Source organism: Rutilus rutilus, assembly GCF_951802725.1.
Source record: "Rutilus rutilus genome assembly, chromosome: 6".
NCBI lineage: Eukaryota > Metazoa > Chordata > Actinopteri > Cypriniformes > Leuciscidae > Rutilus > Rutilus rutilus.
The window spans coordinates 23,928,447-23,949,447 of NC_140214.1; the positions used below are offsets into that span (position 1 = coordinate 23,928,447).

Here is a 21,001-nt window from a genome sequence, read left to right on the forward strand (position 1 = left end):
AATTACAAATTGTTCAAAGTCACCATTCACTGACAATTAAATTCAAAACCAATTTGAATTTTACATTTTATTGTTAAATATAGTTGTTCCTACAAAGCAGTATTAGATAGATTAGAATTAAACTGTAAAAATACTGCCACCTAGTGTAACATTGCAAGGCAAAGTTAATGAAAAGGTGGAATATTGAAATAATAATAAATATTCAAGCCTATAAAATTATTATTTAAAACACATAAATGGACATAGAAGAAGCAACAAGCAAAAACATGATTTAAAAAGCTGATTCACTGACAGATCTATAGTGACTTACATATTAAAAAGTGATTTCCGACAGTAATTATAAATGTTAATTGTACTTACAGAGTACACCAAAATTACCAAAACAAATTTATAGCAGAATTATTATTATGGTAAAGATAAAAAGAAAACTACCAAATATTATCATACTACATGATGATTCAAGAGAACAATTGATGTCTGGGCCGCACCACTGTTATCTCCTTCATATACATGTTCTTGTAAGAGGACAGGAGATCGCTTATTCTAAAACCCTGAAAAAAAAAAACAGCCAGAGAGGATATTAACATATAAGTAGTGTGACACTTGCTGTAGTAGTGTGTGTGCGTGCTATATTTACCATTGAAGTCTCACAGAGCAGAGTGTTGCCCTGCACTAGATTGCCAACGGTCATGTGAAAATAGGTGCTTCCGCTAGACCAGGAAGTGATCTTACTGAATAGATGCATCACAAGCACTTCCTGCAGGCAAGCCAGCCAAAACACTTTCAACATCACACGCTACACAATGCTAAGCTCGTCTTTATACATTATAGTTGTATTATGTACAGACAGACAGATCGTTACCTTTGTCTTAGGGTTGATGAGGCTAACTCCTTGTTTGCTAATTGATATCATGATGACACTGGGGTATATCTTCTCAGATGTTTGCTGGGAGCAAAAGTACAGTCAGTATCAAGAAAACAACCTCCTTCTTAGCAATCAGGTTTAATTTTAGTGTTGCTCTGGTTACCTTTACTTCGAAGAAAGCACATCCAAAGGTAGGCCACTGTGAGATGGTCTTCAGGAACTGGAGTTTGGCTTCATCTATAGTTATGCCTGCCTGCTTGTTGTATGCATTGATCATGTGCTGCAAACCAAAGGCCAAAACCACATTTATCATGACGTTAGGGTCAGGCGGTACTAAAATATATTATTAATTAACGCTTTATACATTCTGAAGCAATATCACTTATGAGGTTCCTCTGAGTTAGGATTCTTACCAAAGCTGCATTTATTTTATTTGAAAAATACAGTAAAAACAGTAATAGTGAAAAATGTGTACTATTTAAAATAAGTTTTCTATTTTAATATCTCAAAATGTAATTCATTCCTGTGATGGCAAAGCTGAATTATCAGCATCGTTACTCAGTGTCACATGATCCTTCAGAAATCATTCTAATGTAAAATCTTACTGATCCTAAACTTTTGAAAGGTAGTGTGTGTTTATGTACACTTCACTAAGGTTTGAAACGAAGTCAAAATGCATAGAGCCATATCTTTGAAATGTATTCAATAAATAAGAGGCGTGAGGATCACCTTTTTCCAGTCCTCAGGAGTCATGATCGTCTGCTGATCAGCTGGCACTAGATCTTTCAGCATTTTAGGGATCATGACAAACTGTGACTTATCCGTGTCAATCTGAGTACGCAACAGCAGTCCTGCCAGACTGATCATGTCCTCCTTAGACACGCTATGGTAACCCCGCAAATACTTCGGCAATTCCTAGGAAAATAAAAAGAAGACAGTTGGGCAAAGTTGCACTGCATAATAGAGTGCTGCAGGAATGAGTCCTAAATTCCTGCACTTCTGTGCATAATGTTTTTTTTTTAAGAATGTTGGTAACCAGACAGTCGACGACACCCTTTTTGTTTTCCCAATATGGAAGTCAATGGGTGCCGTCAACTGTTTGATTACCAACATTCTTTAAAACATCTTTGTGTTCAGCAGAAGAAAGAAAGTCATACAGGTTTGGAACAACATGAGGGTTAGATAAAGACGTCACAATCTTCATTTTTGGGTGAACGATCCCTTTAAGCTTCAAAATCCATAAAAGCTGTTCAATTGTGATGAACAAAACGTGTAAGAATCATAAACTTCTGCTAGTCACAGAATAAAATCCTATTGGCTTTTTGTCAAAGGAACCAGGGTGATGCTAACTTCTGGGTTGGCCTACAAAATGACCTCATCTCTGCCGCACTCTATTCAGTTATACAAACCTTTACTACACTGTAAGGTAGGGTAAATGTATGCTGTCATAGAGTTCTGCAGTCACTATCTGGCTTAACCAGATAAGGTATGATCAGACTGACAACATACCTGAGGAAAGTGGAACGTTAGGTCAGCGGTTAGATCTTTCCCCGGGATCACGTTAAACCAGAGCTTCCTCATGAAGAGCACCAGGTAAGGGACAATAGTTGGAACAGCTGAATTCAGGATCAATATTTATCATAGTGAGAGTCTGAATATAACACACACCTGAATATATATTGGATTAATTACAGTGTTTAGCATATAAGCATATACAGCTCACCCTCCTTGACTTTCTTTCCTTTTTTGGTGACATCTGTGAGTTGCCTGAGGTTGTCAAAAAAGTACTCTTCAGAATCCATACTTTCTACCTGAAAGTATCATATACAACACACAAAGATTAGCATGGACCTAAAACATCACCTTCAGAAAAAAAGAAGAAAAAAATAAATCATATCTGAAACCTTATTGGCTGTTTTCACAAACAGATAGTATCCATCCGATGAGGAGAGGCGGAGGTCTTTGGAAATGTTGCGAATTAAATCTCTGATCCTCGTGGTGGTGGTCACCTCAAATATCTGAAATAAAAAAACATGTTTTAGGCGGATGAAAATAAGAATGTGTAAAATAGTTCAAACTGAAATGTTACTCCTTACTTCAGATGTATCGTTGGGAAAATGAACTTTATGGAAGATCTGAGTGCTGTTATTCTGAATGGCATCCACTTCCACCTGGTGAGGAGGCAACTTCCTTCCCTCGATACTGTACGGGACAATAAAAAATGCGTTATAGTTCAACATTCGCCTTCATGTTTACAATAATCAAACAATCTGTTTGAGTAGTAAAGTTTAACCTGAGCATAGCTTGCATCCTCTGCAAGCAGGTGGAGGCCAGTGGCTCTCTGGGTCTGGACTCCAGAAAACGTTGCGCATGCCTCAGTAGCAACTGACTAGGAGGGAAGAGACCACAGCACAGCCACAACAGCTGCCAACCTCGCTCCAAACTCAACCTGAGAGAAAAACAACAGCAATTAAAACATTACACAGATAAAACAAATAAAGTGACATCATGTCTAGGTACGTAAAAGCAGTCGACAAACCCATGTTTGTTATTGGTCATCTGCCTCATTATTTGGCAGTAGATCTCATCTCTTAGCTCGACGTGCGCTGTTGCTGGCCCAAAGATCTGGTTTGTTAGATCTATGGGTGTCCGCACATGCTTGACTGGATAATCTCCCATATATTTAAGGATAGGTAGAGACCATGTTAAAGAAAACAGCGAGCATCATTCATTAAAATGTACTTCATTAAGTCTTTATCACTTATAATTCACATTTGTAACATATGTAAGTGGGAAGGATATCTGTGAAGGAGTCACAAGCGAGGTGGGAGAGCTCTGAGTTGCCCTGCAGGTTCCTGAGCAGAGGCTGTTTAAGAGGCTCTTTGCTCTTGGCCCACAGTTTCTCTTTGGCTCCTCCCTTGCCACGACCACCTTCCTTACCTGACTCCCTGTGAGCCATTGAAAAGAGGGACGTTAAGGAGCTCTGACATGTTCTCAAAACTGGTAACTTACAAGTTGCTGCTTTTTTGGAGTAGTTATCATTTATGTCATTTGAGATGATTGCAAACTGTACAACTGTCACCTGAAATAATCGAAAGAGAACTCCTTGAGCGACACGTGGGCGATTCTCTCTGTGCTGAGCTCCTCCTTCTGTGGCAACAGCGGCAACACCGGCATCACTGACTTTCTCCGTGCTGGGGTCAAATTCAGCAAATTCTAGAGGATGGAAATGACTCTATTTACATTTCTGTTCTTGACTTACAAAACACCATATTTTGTCGCTCTAAGAAAAGAACCTCACTGATGGTTTTGTAAATAATTTCTAAATATTTGTAAGGGTTGAGGCAGGACCGAAACTGCTTTATTTTATTTGTATTTATCATTTTATACTCTCTCTTTAACTCTTGGAATTAACTCAGGTAATTAATTAGCTTTATTCTGGTATTTATTTCCAAGACAAAACCTCAAAACACTGGTAAAAAATTTGAACACAATGATGGCCAGTGATGAGGAGTAATCTCTTCGACGAATCAATGTGAAACAAGAGAAATCATGTTTACCAGTGTTTCTTCTGTAGGCCTAATCAACATCGGTAGAATCTGAATAGAATCTAAGGAAACTGCTCCAATTTGACTTGTCCTCTCATTCCTCGCTTTGATCCAGCCTTCGTCAATATTATATTCTCCATCCTTTATGATATACAGCACATCACCCCTTCTGAAGCTCAGGAATGTGGGATCCTCTGAAGGGAAGAAAAAATCAGAAAGATAAATATCCAAGCAATTTTGACCATTTTAATGGTTAGAAGACCCCATCACCCCAAATTAACATTAGAGAGCTTCTTCAATAAGTGGAAACTTTGTGACATTGGATGGTTTTAAAGACAAAAATATTTGTAAAAATACTTAACCCATTTTTCACTGTCTAATTTTTTACTTTACTAGTTGTTTTTTATCAATGTCATCAGAATTTCTACATGTGGTCTTGAACTCCACTCTGATTTTTAAAAATGTTATTAGCATTATATGTCATTACAATCACACATTATTTGTAAGGATTTTAAATAGTTAAAAGTGCTCCTACAATTGAAGAATCACCCTCAAATGAAAATACAACAAGGAAAATTGCTGTTTGTCACAATGTAGTAACCAATGTAAAAGAAGCACCTTGTCTGCTAAGGTCCTGTATTGCCACAGCATACAGGGATCTCTTCTTAAGCTCTGAGATGAACATGTTGACCAGATCCACAAATTCGTTTCCCTTCACAACCTGCAGCTCATACATCCCCTTTGGGGTTGTCACACATGCAATCCCACCAGACTTTTCATCGCTGTAGGAGAAAGGTTAAGGAGGGAAGGAATGAAGGAAACAGAAATAGGAAAGAAATGCAGAAATAGTATTTGGAGCATAATGCTCAGGTGTAATTAAGGTGCTTCTCCATAGAGAGTTATTTTTTACCTCATCATTTCGATTCTTGACACCTCGGGATAAGAGAGCTGCAGAAATGCGGCTTCTGTCTCGTCCTGAAAGAAGACCCCTTTCCAGTTCACGACAGCTACAAACTGGTCTTGAGGCAGTGGGGGACCTGAATAAAATACAACAGTGAATTCACAAATTCAATGCATTTAAGGGATAGTTCACCCAACAATGAAAATTCTGTCAACTTTTACTCGCCCTCACATCTCTAGAAACCTGTATGACTTCCGTGGGACGCAAAATTGCTCTTCTTAAATTTCAGTCTGTTCCTTATACAAATATCTAATATGGCTTCAGAAAACTTTTATTTTTCCTTTTTTTAATCTTTACAGTCCTCGGTCCCTATCCACTTTCATAGAATAGAAAAGAGCAGCATGAACTTTCTTCAAAAGCTCTCCTTTTGTGTTCCACAGAAGAAATAAAGTCACACAGGTTTGTAATGACATGAAGATAAGTTAAGACGACAAAATGTTAATTTTTGGATTAGCTTTTGGATTTTTTTTTTTTTTTTTTTACCTGAAACCACGGTAGCCTCATATAACTTGGAGAAATAGATTGGCCACTTCTGCCGTGCATATTGGACGATCTCTGCTTTTACTTCATGGACAGGTGTAGTAGAGTTTATGTAAGGGCCCTGAGAAATTACACTGGATTACTGCTTGTTTTATTCTCCAAATTAGCACTGCCGCCAAATCAAATTCTGTTGCAGCCAAATCAAACGATTGTGAACAATGATATTTATAATAACATATGAATATACCTCTTTGTGCGCAGAATTGACCAACTGCACTAGTTTGACCAAAGACTTGTTCTCAATTATAGTCATGTTCATGCACTCACGAACAATCTTCTGGGCAGTTTCCAAACTGCTTTCAGAGCCATGCTGTATATAGTAATATTTGGCTGCGAGCTGCACATAATCATCCTCCTAGATCAAGATTATAGTTTAACAACAGAGTATAAGTCACAAATCTCATTCATATTGAAATCATACATGCTATATGAACAGGTCAAGCACACAGCCTGGGACTGACCTTATCAGACAGATATTCTCCAAATTTGAGTCCATGGATGATCTGCCTATAGATGAGATCTGTGCTGACTTGGTCAGATGAACAGTCATGCCACGGAGTGAAGATCTCTTTGCGGAAGTAGAGGCGCCAAGGAGCGTGCTGTTCCTCTCTCCCCTGCCTCTTTTCTTCCTGCTCACACATAGACACGGCGTCCAAGACATGATGACTGCCACTGCCTAGAGACCACATCTGCAGCAAGAAATGCATACGTGAAGACTTTGTTTCTAAGGCTTATTAGTTACATGTTACTATTACAAGTGAAGATTCATCTTGAAGCCATTCAGATGTTACAAACCTTCTCACTCATTGCAGCATATAGGGAGAAGCCGTAACTGTCCTGCAGGTTTATTTTCTGGATAACTGCATTGCACACCTCTTTAGAAATGCTGGCTGAGTCCACATGGAGGCTGATGCTTCTGCCATCCATCAGACCCACAACCACTGTAATGGGGTTCTTGGTCTCCACAGACTTTGAAGTTACAGGAAAGAAGGGTTGGTCATGTTTAAGGTAAGGGGAGTAGTCTTCATCATTTCAGACAGAGGGATTGCCTACCTGTAGTTCAATCCAGCATGGCGGCTCACTTCTTTCTCCATTGGCTAAAGTCCTTCGCAGTCGCTCCGCACAGGAGGAGGAGTATTCACTTGGCCCATGGCGTATAAAGCTCTCCAGGTACTATGGCCAAAAGGTTGTGGAACATAACATATAACATTACATAATATAACATAAAATAACACAAAACAGATCAGAAAACACATAGCATAACAACAACAACAACAACAACATGACAACATAACAAATACAACAACATAAAGCATAACATCTAACATAAAATGACTACATTCAGTAACAACACAAAACAACACAACACAACATAACATATCAACAAACACAGCATGACATATAACAAAATATAACAAAAAATTACAACAAATGATAACATCTAACTAACACAACATAATAGGACAATATAATACGACTAAACAATATAAAAACTACATATATCAGCATAACACGACAACCTAACATGACATGACATAACATAACATAAAACATCACATTAAACAACTTATAACAGCATGACAACACAACATAAAATGACATTTAACAACATAACAAACCACATATAACAGCAAACCCACACATAACAAAACAGCATTAAACAACATCCAACAGGATGACATCACAGAAACATAACATAAAATATATAACATCAAACAACATATAACAACCAAACATAACAGCATATGACAACACAACACATAATATACCATACCATACCATACCATACCATACCATACCATACCATACCATACCATACCATACCATACCATATATCACACGGCTTGATAGGTTAGTCGTGGCATTTGTAATATGATTAAACTGTGTAACTGACTATGGTCCCAGAGAACCTATTTCTACATAGTTGTGCTCTTATATAATGCAGTAAAATATTCAGCAGAAATTATTGCAAAATAAACCCCTTCGGGACAAAACATTACTCCTCTGCTTCATATCAGTGTCCTGATCACCTTGTCAGGTTTATTTTGCAATAATAATGACTAGATAATTTCAGAACAAAAATCCAAATAGTATTTCATACCTTAGTGAGGCGGTCTGTAGGGGAAAAAATGCCCAAACAGATGGACAGAAGGATCCAGCCTCTGTTCACACTTTTCTGGTTCTTATTGTCTGTTAACTGCTTACAGATCTGACAGTAGATTTCATCTCTGAAAAAAATATAGAAAGTCATAAAGATTATGTAACCATTATCTCTCTCTGTATGAGGAATGCAGTATATCACACATTATGAAGCATGTAAATGACCCGACCCAACCCTAACCCTAACCCCATCACATTAACCTTATATCTCGTCGTACAATGGCATATCCCACAATAATGTGTAATTTTTCCAAGGATGTCATTGGACGATCAAAAGTTGGTCCTTCTCCAAACAGTACATCCTCTTCCTCCTGAACTACCTCCATTTTAGGTTTTGGTACTTCTTCTGGCTGCAAATTACATCAGAATGGTTAGTAAGAACCTGCTGTGATGCAGTTATTATGTTTTAGCTGCGGATAATGTTCAGTGTTGTACTCAGAAGTGTATATAACCACACTTCACCTCTTCTTCAGGAATGGTTGAGGGCTTTCGTTTCCCTGTCCCCTTCTGCTGCTTCATTTTTTTCCTCAAAAATTTCTGCAATTACAAGACCAACAAAAAAATAAACCCACAAATTTTGTTTAATATAATGTTATGAGAAAATCACTAGTTACATACAGTATGTTGGGTAATTAAGTTTTGTTATTGTGTGACATCTATAACAGTATTGTGTTCCCTATATTTATGGTCCCTTGGTTTTAATTTTTCCTTTTAATTTTTTATTTAAATTTTTCCTTTTATTCAGATTCACATCTTTATATTGTTATTTCTATTATTTCCACCAGGAGGCACTTTACCGGTTGCTCACATCTGGTTGTATGTGTGGTTGTCACCTTCTATGCCACTGGCTGTGTAACACATCTGAAACATTATATGATTGGCTAGTCTATATTTTAAATACGTGTTTACATTAAAATATTTATTGCAATATAATATATACTAATACCAAACCAGCACTAACCAGCATAAAACATTATATGTTATAATATAGACAGGATGGTCTTTCCAGCAGGTTAAGCAGTCGAGGTATAGGCTGTACATCTGGTAGGTGTACAGATAAAGAAGAAAGGTTTATTATGGTGTCTCGGTTGTTTACCTGATCTAATCCAACAAGGTTACTGAGTCGCCGTGCTTGTCTCTGACCGAGGTTCATCTGAATGGGGTCAGCAATTGCAGAAACACGTTCTTGCTTCGGCTCTGGAAGATCTCCCATAAATCTTAGTATGATCCACCATACTGTCAAACTGGCCTGGAGGAGATAGGGAGAAGAAATAAGACAAGCCAATACAAGACACAGTTGACTATCAAGCCTCGCTTTAAATGGGGACATGATGCTAATGAGAACAACACTTGCCAGGGTATCCCCTTCATCCTCATGGTAGAGCAGGGGTTTCCGCAGTCTCTGTTGGATATGTGAGTGGGTAGAAGATCCTTGGAAGTGTAGCGATGTAAATTTAGAGAAAGCAAACTCATCATCCTCAACTTCAATCTCCTCCTCCCTTTTATCCTCCCTTTTATCCTCCCTTTTATCCTCTATTTCGTCTTCGCTGCTGTCTGGTATTGACATAGCCTTCCTCTCCATTACAGGGCTCTCTACTAGTTCAACCTCTTCTAACTTCACCGGCTCTGCCTCAAAATCCTAGAACATTAGGAACATATAGACAAAGTTAGTATTAACCTAGACATAGCCTTATTTTGCATTCCATAAATCTAACACTGTACAGTATACAGTATTATCACTGATAGCATGTGTAGTATGCATTCATTGATTGTGTATTGACAATAAAAGGTGACAGGCTTTTTGTATTTTGATCAGGAAGTGTTTGTTCATGTCAAATAGGTGTCCTGCTGTCAAGATAACTCTAACCTCAAAACCCTCAGGAGCTTGGCCCTCTTGTCCTCCTAATGTACTCATGAAGCCAAAGAGATTCTCCACCATTTCCTCATCATCCTTATTCTGGGATTTGGCAGCTTCCTCGTTTTTTCTGAGCAGCTCCTCTAGGCGTTGCTGAAGCTCCAGTGCTGCCAGTTCCTGAGCCTCTTTTTCTTGCGCAGACAAAAACGCCTGAGACAGGACAAGGGTATGAATAAAAGCATAAAAAATGAAGTACACAACCGGTCAAAAGTTTGGAATAAATAAAAAATTTAAAGTCTCTCATGCTCACCAAGGCTGCATTTATTTGATGAAACACAGTCAAATTAACACAGTAAAACAGAAATATTGTGAAATATTAGTACAATTTAAAATAACTGTTGATATGTCTATATGAATACATTTATTCTTGTGATGGCAAAGCTGAATTTTCAGCATCATTACTCCAGTCTTCAGTGTCACGCGTTCCTTCAGAAATCGATCTAATACGCTAATTTGGGGCTCAGTTACTATAAATTATTATTGGTGCTCAATTATTAATAAAGGTTCTTATTATTATCAATGTTGAAAACAATTTTCGCTGTTTAATATTTTTGTGGAACCAGTGATACAGTACATTTGTTCAGGATTCTTTGATAGAAAAAGAACAGCATTTATTTGAAATATAAATCTTATGTAACATTATAAATGTCTTTACTGTCACTTTTGATCAATGTAATTTTTTGATTAAATTCATGATCATGTGACACTACTGGAGTAATGGCTGATAAAAAAATCAGCTTTGCCATTACAGAAATAAATTACATTTTAAAATATATTGAGATGTTATTTTAAATTGTAATAATATTTCACCAATACTGTTTTAATTAAATCTTAATTATTCTAAACTTTTGACCGGTAGTGTATATAAAACACTGCAAACGTACTACAAAGAAGGTCCATTCCACTATAAACTCACATCTGATTTCATTCTCTTGAGGGTTTTCCTGGCCAGCAGTCCTCTGGTCTGAGCCTGCAGCAGTATCACTGCGTTTTTTTTACATTTCAGGTCTTTCCTGGCGAGGTAGCCACGGGTCTGTGTTTGTAGAGTAACGGCTGCAGCCCGTCTGCGCATATACTCCTCATGGAGCTTCCGACTGCGCACTTTCGCCTGCAGCCGAGCAAATCCCAGCTTGAGCTAACAGGGAAAACAGATACAATGTGAGTCAAGTTTCATTATGTCACTACACTCATTTTAACTGTATTCCATACAGACATGAGATGTTCCTGCACAGCTTACTTTTGAAAAGCTTGTCCTGTCTCTGTGGCCACGCCAGTTTTTCTGCAAAACCAGAGCTGCCCTCCTCTTCTTTACAAAAGCTCCTCTGTATGTGGATGAAGAATGACTCAGTTTAACAAAGCTGTACAACTGCATAAGAAACACTACGACAGAGGGGAACGGACCTGTCCTTGTGGGCGAGCATCACTCTTTGGATGATAAGTGCCTTTCTATAAAGCTCTTGCTCTCTCTCCATTTCTAGGAAGGAATCATGATGATCCTGCAGCAGGAAGAAAAGAAACACATGATGCAAGACAATTCTTACGTGAATTTTTTTATTTTTTATAGATACACTACCGTTCAAGTGTTGTGGGTCAATCTGTTTTTTTTTATGTTATGGTCTTAATCTGTGATATGATCCTTCAGAAATAATTTTAATATGGTGATTTTATGCATTATTACTATTACCTATCAAGGTTGAAAACAGTTGCGCTGCTTAATATTTTTGTCGAAACCCACGATACATTTCTTTGATGAATAGAAAGAACAGCATTTGCTTGAAATAAAAGTTTTTTTAAACATTATACATGTCTTTACTTTCACTTTTGATTATTTTATTATTATTTAATTTATCCCAAACGTTTGAACAGTGGTTTATGTTTAATATAATACTAAAAATGGCAACAATGCCTTTAGAAAGCTGATTTAAAATTACAAGGATGTATACATATATTAATGTAAACTTGAGAAATATTATGCCTGAGGTACCCTGAGAAAGATTTTGTTTTTGCCAATCTTCCAGTCCTCTTCGTCTTTGATCATAGCCCTGCAGATGGCTGCACAGCAGTTGGAAGGAGGCTCCTGATAAACAAATAACAGACATTTTATTTATCAAATTATGCCAGCCTGGAACATTCAAGTGTGTAATTCTTTTAGTTTCTCCTGTCAGTTTAATATGTGTAGACAATTATAAGTAAACCATTCCTAGATTGATTTCCATAAAGTGTTTTGAGCATGTCCATTAGCAGGCACACATTAGCAGGCACACATTAGCATTGGCTCAACTAATGGTGTGAAAATGGGGGTAGGAATAGCTAAATTTCTGATGGGGTAGTGTTTAGGGAAACCAGTTTGAAATCGGTTATTTATATTTACATTTTGCTTATACTTGCATGCTAGTGGTGCAGAAATGACGCACTTTGCATCAACATCATACACACATTATTCCTAGCAACCAATAAAAGCCATAACCCTAAAGCTATATTTAAATCAGAAGGCAATGATTGGTTGACGGGAATTAAGTTTCAGCTATGGATGTTAACACATTAAGCCTACTTAGACACAAATTTCATCTACTTTCGACAATCACTTTATATTAAATAATTCACATATTTATCTGTAAATAATCATATTGTCTCATACAGTGTTGGGGTCACAATCTACAGACTTCAGGAGCACACGATAGCGATACAGGAAGTCTTTAAAGGTGTGCCGGATGGGAAATCCCAACTTGCGGATTCTAATGGTCTCCAGCATTCCAGAGTAGCGAAGTTGCTGCATGCAGAGCTCTCTGTCAAAAAACTGAAAAGGAAAACAAGATTTGAAAAGGGTTCTGATGGCTACACAATACAAAACATGTAACTTATGGGATGTGAATTGATACCATGGGCCTCTTTTTGTCATTTGGTTTGAAGCAACGTATGAAGAAGGGCTGACAGAGAGACAGGGCCTTCATCAGAGAGTCCAGAGACTGGCGGAACTGGCCACTCAGAGTAGATGTCTGCCGCCTCGAATCATTTACTTGCTGTGTGACACAAAAGAGATGATTTATTGCAAAAGCTGTTGTCAATGTCAAGTCAACACTGTCAATCTGCTACATAACTGTCCCATACACGTAATGAGTTCTTCGGCGTCATGATGATTTTGTTCATTTTGTTAGCATTTTTGATTGGATTTATATTCATCTCCTTCTCAAAGATCTGCTTGAGCAACTTGTTGGAAGATTTCCGAACCAGCTCCATGATGTCCGTGCTCAGGGTATCTCTGTTCTTCTCCAAAAAACCTGACAAAATACAGATCTTTCAGACCAGAAACAATTTGCTTTTAAAGTAACCGCTGGGAAATGTTTTCAAGTAATAAACTGTACCTTCACAGTCATAATAAACCAGCCCAGCAAAGTGCTGAACCCCAAACTGCATGCCATGTTTGCTCTTGGATGAGATGTACAGTTTGTTCCCATTGTGTTCTTGGTTCATTTTGTTTAACATTGTGGCATCTGTTCCCTGCATTGAAAACAGGACAACATGGAGTGAGCACAGGCAAAATATCTATACGCATATAAACCAGACCATGTAGCTTATGAAGCTGACCTTAGGGAAGTGGCTCTCCTCATCGATCAGAGCCAGTATGTTGAGAGGCTTAATGGCCAGCAGGTCCAGGGTTTTCTGGTTGTCACTGAAAGCAATGCGCTTCCATGAGATGCCTTCTTTACTATATTCATCCTGCTCCAGCTTAAAGATGTGACTCACAAAGAACTGCTGCAGGTGCTCGTTGGCATAATTAATGCACAGCTGCTCAAAACTAAACATTGGGCAAAAACACAGAGAAAGTATATTTAAAGTATGGGTAGTGTCAAAATTTTACACCTATAGGCAAAAACTGATGTAAATGTAATCTAACCATCATCTAACCAACCAACCAACCATCCATCCATCCAATGAAAACTTTAGTACTTTAAACCCCTGCTGAGCAACCATATCAATTTATCATTATATTTTGTAGTTTAAACTACTAATACTAGTTAAGTCAACAGACACTTACCTGTTCTGAGGAAAATTCTCAAAGCCAAATATGTCAAGCAGGCCAATGTATTTGCGCGTGTAAGAGGACTCATCAGTCTGTGGCTTGTGAATGGCGCTGTTTATTTTTGTGAACATCCAAACAAACAGCCGTCCGTACAGTGCCTGTCAAGGAGTATATGACAAACATTAACTGACATGAACATTAATGAAGCCTGAATGTCTGTTAGTTCGTTAAAAAAAATGTTTTTGTGCAAAATATTACTTTTATTCAGCAGAGACACATTAAATTATTCAAAAGTGACTTTTACATTGCTACAAAACAAATTTATTTCAAATTTCTGCCCTTTTGAGCTTTCTATTCATCAAATAATCCTGAAAAGAATCACAGTGATTTACACAAAAACGTTACTAAAATATTATATATAGCATTGATTATAATAACAAATACTTCTTGAGGACCAAAGGATCATGTGACACTGAAGACTGGAGTAATTTCTGCTTTGCCATCAAAGGAATAAATTCCAATTATTTTTAAATTGTAATCATATTTCACAATATTACTGTTTCACCGTATGATTAATCAAATAAATACAGCCTTGGTGAGCAAAAGAGACTTCTTAAAAAAACACACGTTTGAGCAGTATATTGTAACTAATCCAGTATCTATGTTAAATCCCCCAAATGGGCTTTTGGATAAAAGCATGTGCGTACCTTGGCAAAAGCATCTCTGGTGTCTATGGCCTGCTCTGAGCTGAGGGCTTTAGTGACTATCTCTCTATTTGTCATGAAGGAGCGATGGGTGAGACTCTTTTCAAGAATTTCATCTTCTGCCTGCAAATTGACAGAAAGGGTGTCATCAAAAACATTCAGCAGCCAAGTGTTTGATTGCATAAAAGATAGTAAGCTTGAAAAAGATTTGAAGCTAAAGTGCTAAATCAGCATTAGCTCTGAAGAAGAATTTGTACCTCCAACAACTTGGCAGTGACAGAAAAATGATTCGATGACAGAACGTCACAGCTGTCCATGTTATTCATTATAGTGCCTGAAAAAAGATTACAATCAGTCAACTTCAGTTTATGGTATAATAAGCTACAATAACTTTTGTTAATGTGAAGATATTTTGCATATTATTACTGTCACAGAAAGGTTATAGACACTCACTCTTAAAGTCGATATTGCCCATATGGAGAATGGCAGCGAGCAATTTGAAGATTTCCCAGCAGTCCCGGTCTGAGAAAGTGAGGATCTTTAGAGCAGCACGAATCCGTCCGAACTCATCAGCATCGTCACGACCATCACATGACAAACAATCACCCTAGACAACCATCAGAAGAGTCAGATATTGTACTTTATGCCACAGTCAATGCTTATTAATCTCAAAACCTTATATAGGAATCTGAATGAGACAGCAGGAGTGAATGTAACTCTCAATGGATGTAACATCAGTAATTATGTGATGTAGTTATTATTTAATTGTATCTGACTCAATTAAATTATACATTTATATTCACTGCAAATATCCAAAACTTAAGGTTAAACATTTACTGAGAACATGAGCGAAGTGTTACAGTTACTCTCTACTAAACATGAATTGAAGAGCTCACCTCAGTCAGGTACTTGAACTGTGATGCATTACCAAGGGAGAGAATCTTCTTCTGCTCACTTTGCATCCCAGATAACATACAATAGAAAATGTGGTAGTTCCTTTCCTGTGGTGCCTTAAAAGATTTAATTTGATACATTTAATTTCGAGGTTTTAATCGTTAAAATGCAAGACTACAGTATTTATTAAATATTAAACATAATTTTCATGAGCAATTTCAGGCTATTTGAATCTAATGACGCTCATAAAAGCACACAGCCAATCAAAGTGCAACTTGGTCTCACCTGATGACAGACACGAGACTTCTCCAACAGGTACTGCTCCATGTGAGCTCCCTCTATAACACCCTGTTTATTAAAGAAGATCTCCACATATTTCCCAAATCTGCTGGAGTTATCATTGCGAATGGTTTTGGCATTCCCAAAGGCTGTAAGATATGAATGAGTGAGACGGCATTCTACGGAAAGGATTGAAATAAAAACAAGCATGTTCAGTGCTTACCCTCCAGGACAGGGTTGGCCTGTATGATCTGCTGCTCTATCCAGGAGTGCTGCCCGCTCACAGCAGCCAGGAACTGAAGAATCAGTTTAGTGCTTTCTGTCTTTCCTGCACCAGATTCTCCACTGACACACACAAACCAGAAGCGTTGATATTCATTCATTGTTTGCTAGGATTTTTAAGGCCCTATTGATAACAGTATCTGCTAAATTAATAAATATAAATGTGTTAAAATCCATTGAGACAGAGCTGCAGTGTGATTAAACTCTGCTACTTTCACATTTGTTATTTATATTTATTATAGATTTTTATATGATGGTAAGAAAAACCATTAAACAAACACATTGCAAAAAAGATGAACAGAACCGAACAGAACAGAATAGAATAGAATAATTAACAAAGCCTTTCTATACCATTGAGTTTGATAGCTGTTTACATTCACTGTTTCTGGCACCAGCGAATATAATATAATATAATATAATATAATATAATATAATATAATATAATATAATATAATATAATATAATATAATATAATATAATATAATATAATATAATATAATATAATAACAAAGCCATTCTACACCATTGAGTTAGATGGCTGTTTACATTCACTGTTTCTGGCATTAGTGCATATAATATAATATAATATAATATAATATGTTTACATTCACTGTTTCTGGCATTAGTGCATAGAATAGAATAGAATAGAATAGAATAGAATAGAATAGAATAGAATAGAATAGAATAGAATAGAATAGAATAGAATAGAATAGAATACTTAAACCCATTCTACATCATTGGGTTTGATGGCTGTTTACATTTACTGTTTTTTTGCATTAGCGAATATAATATAATATTTGCATTCACTGTTTCTAATGCATTAGCCCAAGCAGAACTCTATTTTGTACATTGACCACAACACTCACACATTTTATGATGTGTGACTAAATGTAACAACATTCCCTTACAAAAACAGCATATAGTAATTTAACCTTCCGCATTCTTACATACTAACCACATAAAATTACCACGTCTTTCATAATACAGACATTAGATTCAATTCTTAATGTTCAGAAGAAAAGAACAAATATGTACCTGATAATGCAGCACTGGTTGCGCTTATTGCGGCACATGTTGTAGTAACAACTGTCAGCGAGGGCAAAGATGTGTGGTGGGAGCTCGCCCAGCTTACGCCCGTGATACTGGTGCACTTGATCCGCTGTGTAGATGGGCAGCATCTGATAGGGATTCATTGCCACTAGCACAGAGCCAATATAGGTCTAGACAGCACACACACAAAAAAATTAAAATCACACACCTTATATGGACCGCGGGATCTGAACATCTGAGACCACATCTGAGAACCTAGGTTTCTAAATTTAATTTAATAAAAAATAAATAAAAATAAATAAAAATGTTTTAAGATTTACAACCAAGAAACCTCATGATGTAAAAATTAGTAATAAATATTTCAGATTCTAATCTATTTCTACGTCACTAATCAAAATTCAAAAAAATAAATGTGACATTGATCATGCCGCTCAAGTGCTGCTGTAATTACAGCAAAAGAGAGACACACCAAAATACTATGACACTATGAAATTCTTTTTTAGTCAAATTGTTATGCCCATAACTGAACTTGTAATGAACTGTACAAAAATTTACAGTAAAAACTGGTAGCTGTGGTTACCAGAACTTTAACGTAAAAAAAAATAAGAAAGCAACATCTGAAGCTTTACAGATTGAACTTAAATTTACAGTAAAAATGTAAATTTAATCAACTGAAATAATGTTAATATACCAAATTGCTACAATCCATTTATATAACATACTAACAACCACCTTAAAACACAAGTTTTAAAAAAGTTTTTCCACAAGCTGAGGTAAGTACTTATATTTATATATATATTTATACAAGGTGCACACAGTATCATACGCATACATACAAAATACCATCATGGTAATACGCAGATGCAATAAACATTACTTTAAAAACATAAGATGTGTAGATCCTTATGTACTTAACCCATACGAAACATCTACGAGGAAACAGCTATCATAAACTATCAAATGTGAGCTGTCACACTGGGAGTGTCAACTTACGTTTTATAAGATGACTTGTTCATTTTCACTTCTAAAAACTGTAGATTGAACAATTACACAAAAGGTCCCAATAGCTCTAGTACAGATTTTCAACACATGGGTTCAACACACTCTTAACCAATTAGAAGGTTTTTACCACAGCATTTTGTTTACAGTTAAAATTCAAATCAAATACTAATTTGGAAATACACTATATTTCATTTGATGATTACAGAGGCCAATCTGTTCATTTTTATGCCATAAAGTAACATGAATCCACTCACATATATGAAACCCTGTCTGTGGCGCACCAGCAGATTTCGGAGTAAACCAGCTTCACTGAGGTCACCCAGTCTGATCATGTCATCCACACCCTCCACTGAGGTGGGGTGCATAGGCTTAAGACTGGCCCTCTCCCCCTCCGGGATAAGGCGCTCCTGAGAAAACCATCACAATACATGAGATTAATGTAGATTAATTACAACACTAAAGAATGTGTTGTGATATAATATCTCATTAGCATACAGGGGAGAGCAGGGCAAGTTGTCACATTTTTACTCCAGTGAATATTTTCAGGGTATAATCTATCTAATTAATTTTCTGTATAGACATTTATTTTTCAGTCTTGACCAAAAAATAAATAAATAAATAAAATGATTCCAGGAAAACCCTTTTGAAACAACACAAGTGTGGTGCATATTGGCACATTATGAGGCTGTTGTCACAATGGAAATAGTTTTTTAGTTCAGTTAAAAAAATTATGTAATGATTAATATTTATTGTTATTTATTCAGCACATTTTGCTTCACAATTAGAAAAATAGTAAAATGACCGGCAGACTACATACAATAACAAGCGTTTTAAGTCTACAAGTTACTGAATATGCAAAGTGCAATATTGCTTCAAAAGCACAACAAATATCTCCAAGATTCTCTCAATTCTAATAACTGCAAAAAATATTTTACAGCTGAGATCTAATAATCTTCACTGACTAACTGAAAAATGTTAAAACATAAGTGACAATTTGATCCACAAGGCATTTATGAGAAATGCCCTTGTCTTGACAACAAATAACAGAAAAAAAAATATATATGATTATCGTGGACTTTTAGTTTGGAGGACAGAATTCACAATAAAATACCTAATTACTCAATTTAAGAGGGTCTTGAACTGAATATTTGAAACCAGCATTTCATCCACACTGATAAAAGCCTCTGTAACAACTAGCCCGGTCTCTCCTTCCGTCGGCATTTTTACCTTCCCGTCATCATCAATCAGGCAATACTGTCCGCTGTCTGAGATCTTCACACATCCTCCAATAGGGACCCCAATACTGGAGTCAATCCAGATGTAGTCCCCCTAGATTCAGATTCACATTTTAAAACCAAACACTACCCGCAACCAACTTAAAGCCTTGAAAATGCCATTCAATAAATTGTTCACAAGAAAAACAAACGTATTACATCTGTAAAATAAAAAAAAACGAGAAACAAATAAACGAATGAATTCATTTGAGAGTCGTAAAATGAATTACCTTTTTTAACAGCACCATTTGAACAATCCTCTTAGTACCAAAGACATCGAATTAAAATGAAAAACTGAAAAAAGGCACTTAAATAAATACATTAACCGGTTGGAGATGTAACCCTCATCGAAGCGTATACGGCTAAAAAAAAACTACGACTTGTGTGAAAGGCAATCTTTTTCGTAACTGGGGACAACACGCCCTTGCTGACTAGTTCTAAGAAGGAATTAAAAATCACGCGTCTAATAATAATGTTTCCATCCGCTTTTGTGACCGCAACAAGGAAGTGTCCCTAGTTTTCATCTCTTTATGGCCCCTAGACTTTGCTCCACCGTGTGCTGATTTTCCCCATCAAGCAGCGAGGGCTGTGACGGGACGTCATCACCAGTCTGAGAGCTTCACTCTTTAAGTTTCCAATGTGCTGAACTGCAAACAAAGCAAGCAGCGAATCACTAGTTAGACAAGGACTTCAAAACCAAGAGATTCTTAGGGTTTTGAGACATTTGCGTGTGAAATCTGAAATGCTGTGCATCTTATCAAACAAATCACCTATACATTAACCACGCACCACATGTGCCTTTTGGACTTTTCACGCAAGAGGAAGATGGTACCAGAGGACAGTTTTATTATTTGAGTCAGAGCGGCTGTTAAGCAGTAAAACTGTGAGATTCTAGAGGATAGATTCATTTACATAGTCACAGTGAACAGATACTAGCCTGCAATGGAATTGTTTGGGCGTCATATAAAGCAGTTGCTTTCTAAAGTGACGATGATGTTGCACGCATTGATTATGAAAACATAGGAGCAGCCAGGAGGTTTCAAAGTACAGTTTAGGTCAACACAAATGCACCTTCATTTCCTGGAGGTTGACGGTATATTCAGTTTTTATAGGCCTTGAAAACACAAAGGGCTTAGCATAAAACAAGCTTCATTATTGAGGCCGCCACTTAGATAAGTGTAATTAATTATTATGTTTAAGGAATAAGGACGGTAAAGGTGTTACGTTCTGTGTTATTAGTCTCCATGGAGATAAGACTCAATCCAAACCAACTGGTTAACTCGAGAAAACCATAAATTACTTAAGAAAGGTGAGACCAAATATTTAAGTGCGTAGAAACTCTGATGGTAGTCACACCCTACAAACCGATAACCATTACTTATCTAAATGCATTCAATCCCAGCCCCGAAGACAACCAGATGAGGAGCTTGATTTGGACAGTGACTTGTAGATAAAACGCTTTTGCATTGTCAGAAAGGGAAAAACACAATAAGCAGCGCCAGATTT

The 21,001-nt window shown here is 36.9% G+C and overlaps 1 protein-coding gene across 1 annotated transcript; it reads right to left on the bottom strand.

Annotated features, from left to right (window-relative positions):
* Nucleotides 1-73: 73 nt before the first annotated feature.
* On the bottom strand, nucleotides 74-20,053 carry myo7bb (myosin VIIBb). Its single transcript, XM_084411335.1, has 47 exons — nucleotides 19,726-20,053; nucleotides 19,449-19,550; nucleotides 18,476-18,628; nucleotides 17,205-17,389; nucleotides 16,111-16,232; nucleotides 15,894-16,036; nucleotides 15,611-15,724; nucleotides 15,168-15,321; nucleotides 14,972-15,048; nucleotides 14,718-14,837; nucleotides 14,026-14,168; nucleotides 13,575-13,785; nucleotides 13,352-13,487; nucleotides 13,098-13,267; nucleotides 12,869-13,009; nucleotides 12,628-12,786; nucleotides 11,974-12,066; nucleotides 11,391-11,485; nucleotides 11,227-11,311; nucleotides 10,906-11,124; nucleotides 9,942-10,139; nucleotides 9,429-9,713; nucleotides 9,171-9,323; nucleotides 8,537-8,611; nucleotides 8,276-8,424; nucleotides 8,016-8,142; nucleotides 6,968-7,087; nucleotides 6,710-6,883; nucleotides 6,376-6,603; nucleotides 6,102-6,269; nucleotides 5,858-5,975; nucleotides 5,324-5,450; nucleotides 5,032-5,195; nucleotides 4,426-4,607; nucleotides 3,948-4,081; nucleotides 3,668-3,813; nucleotides 3,405-3,558; nucleotides 3,159-3,314; nucleotides 2,962-3,067; nucleotides 2,770-2,883; nucleotides 2,589-2,676; nucleotides 2,375-2,481; nucleotides 1,595-1,780; nucleotides 1,029-1,145; nucleotides 863-946; nucleotides 638-757; nucleotides 74-551 (listed from the first exon to the last, which is right to left on the bottom strand). Exons 1-47 carry the CDS (start codon nucleotides 19,741-19,743, stop codon nucleotides 459-461), a joined length of 6,513 nt encoding a protein of 2,170 aa, XP_084267461.1. The 5' UTR covers nucleotides 19,744-20,053; the 3' UTR covers nucleotides 74-458.
* Between the last annotated feature and the right edge of the window lie 948 nt (nucleotides 20,054-21,001).

Excerpts from the sequence above, each read along its gene's own strand:
- myo7bb (XM_084411335.1), bottom strand. Across the intron at positions 18,629-19,448 it reads TGATTGATGATGACGGGAAG|GAGCGCCTTATCCCGGAGGG; the intron begins GTAAAAATGCCG and ends TGGTTTTCTCAG. Across the intron at positions 6,604-6,709 it reads ATGCTGCAATGAGTGAGAAG|ATGTGGTCTCTAGGCAGTGG; the intron begins GTTTGTAACATC and ends TTCTTGCTGCAG.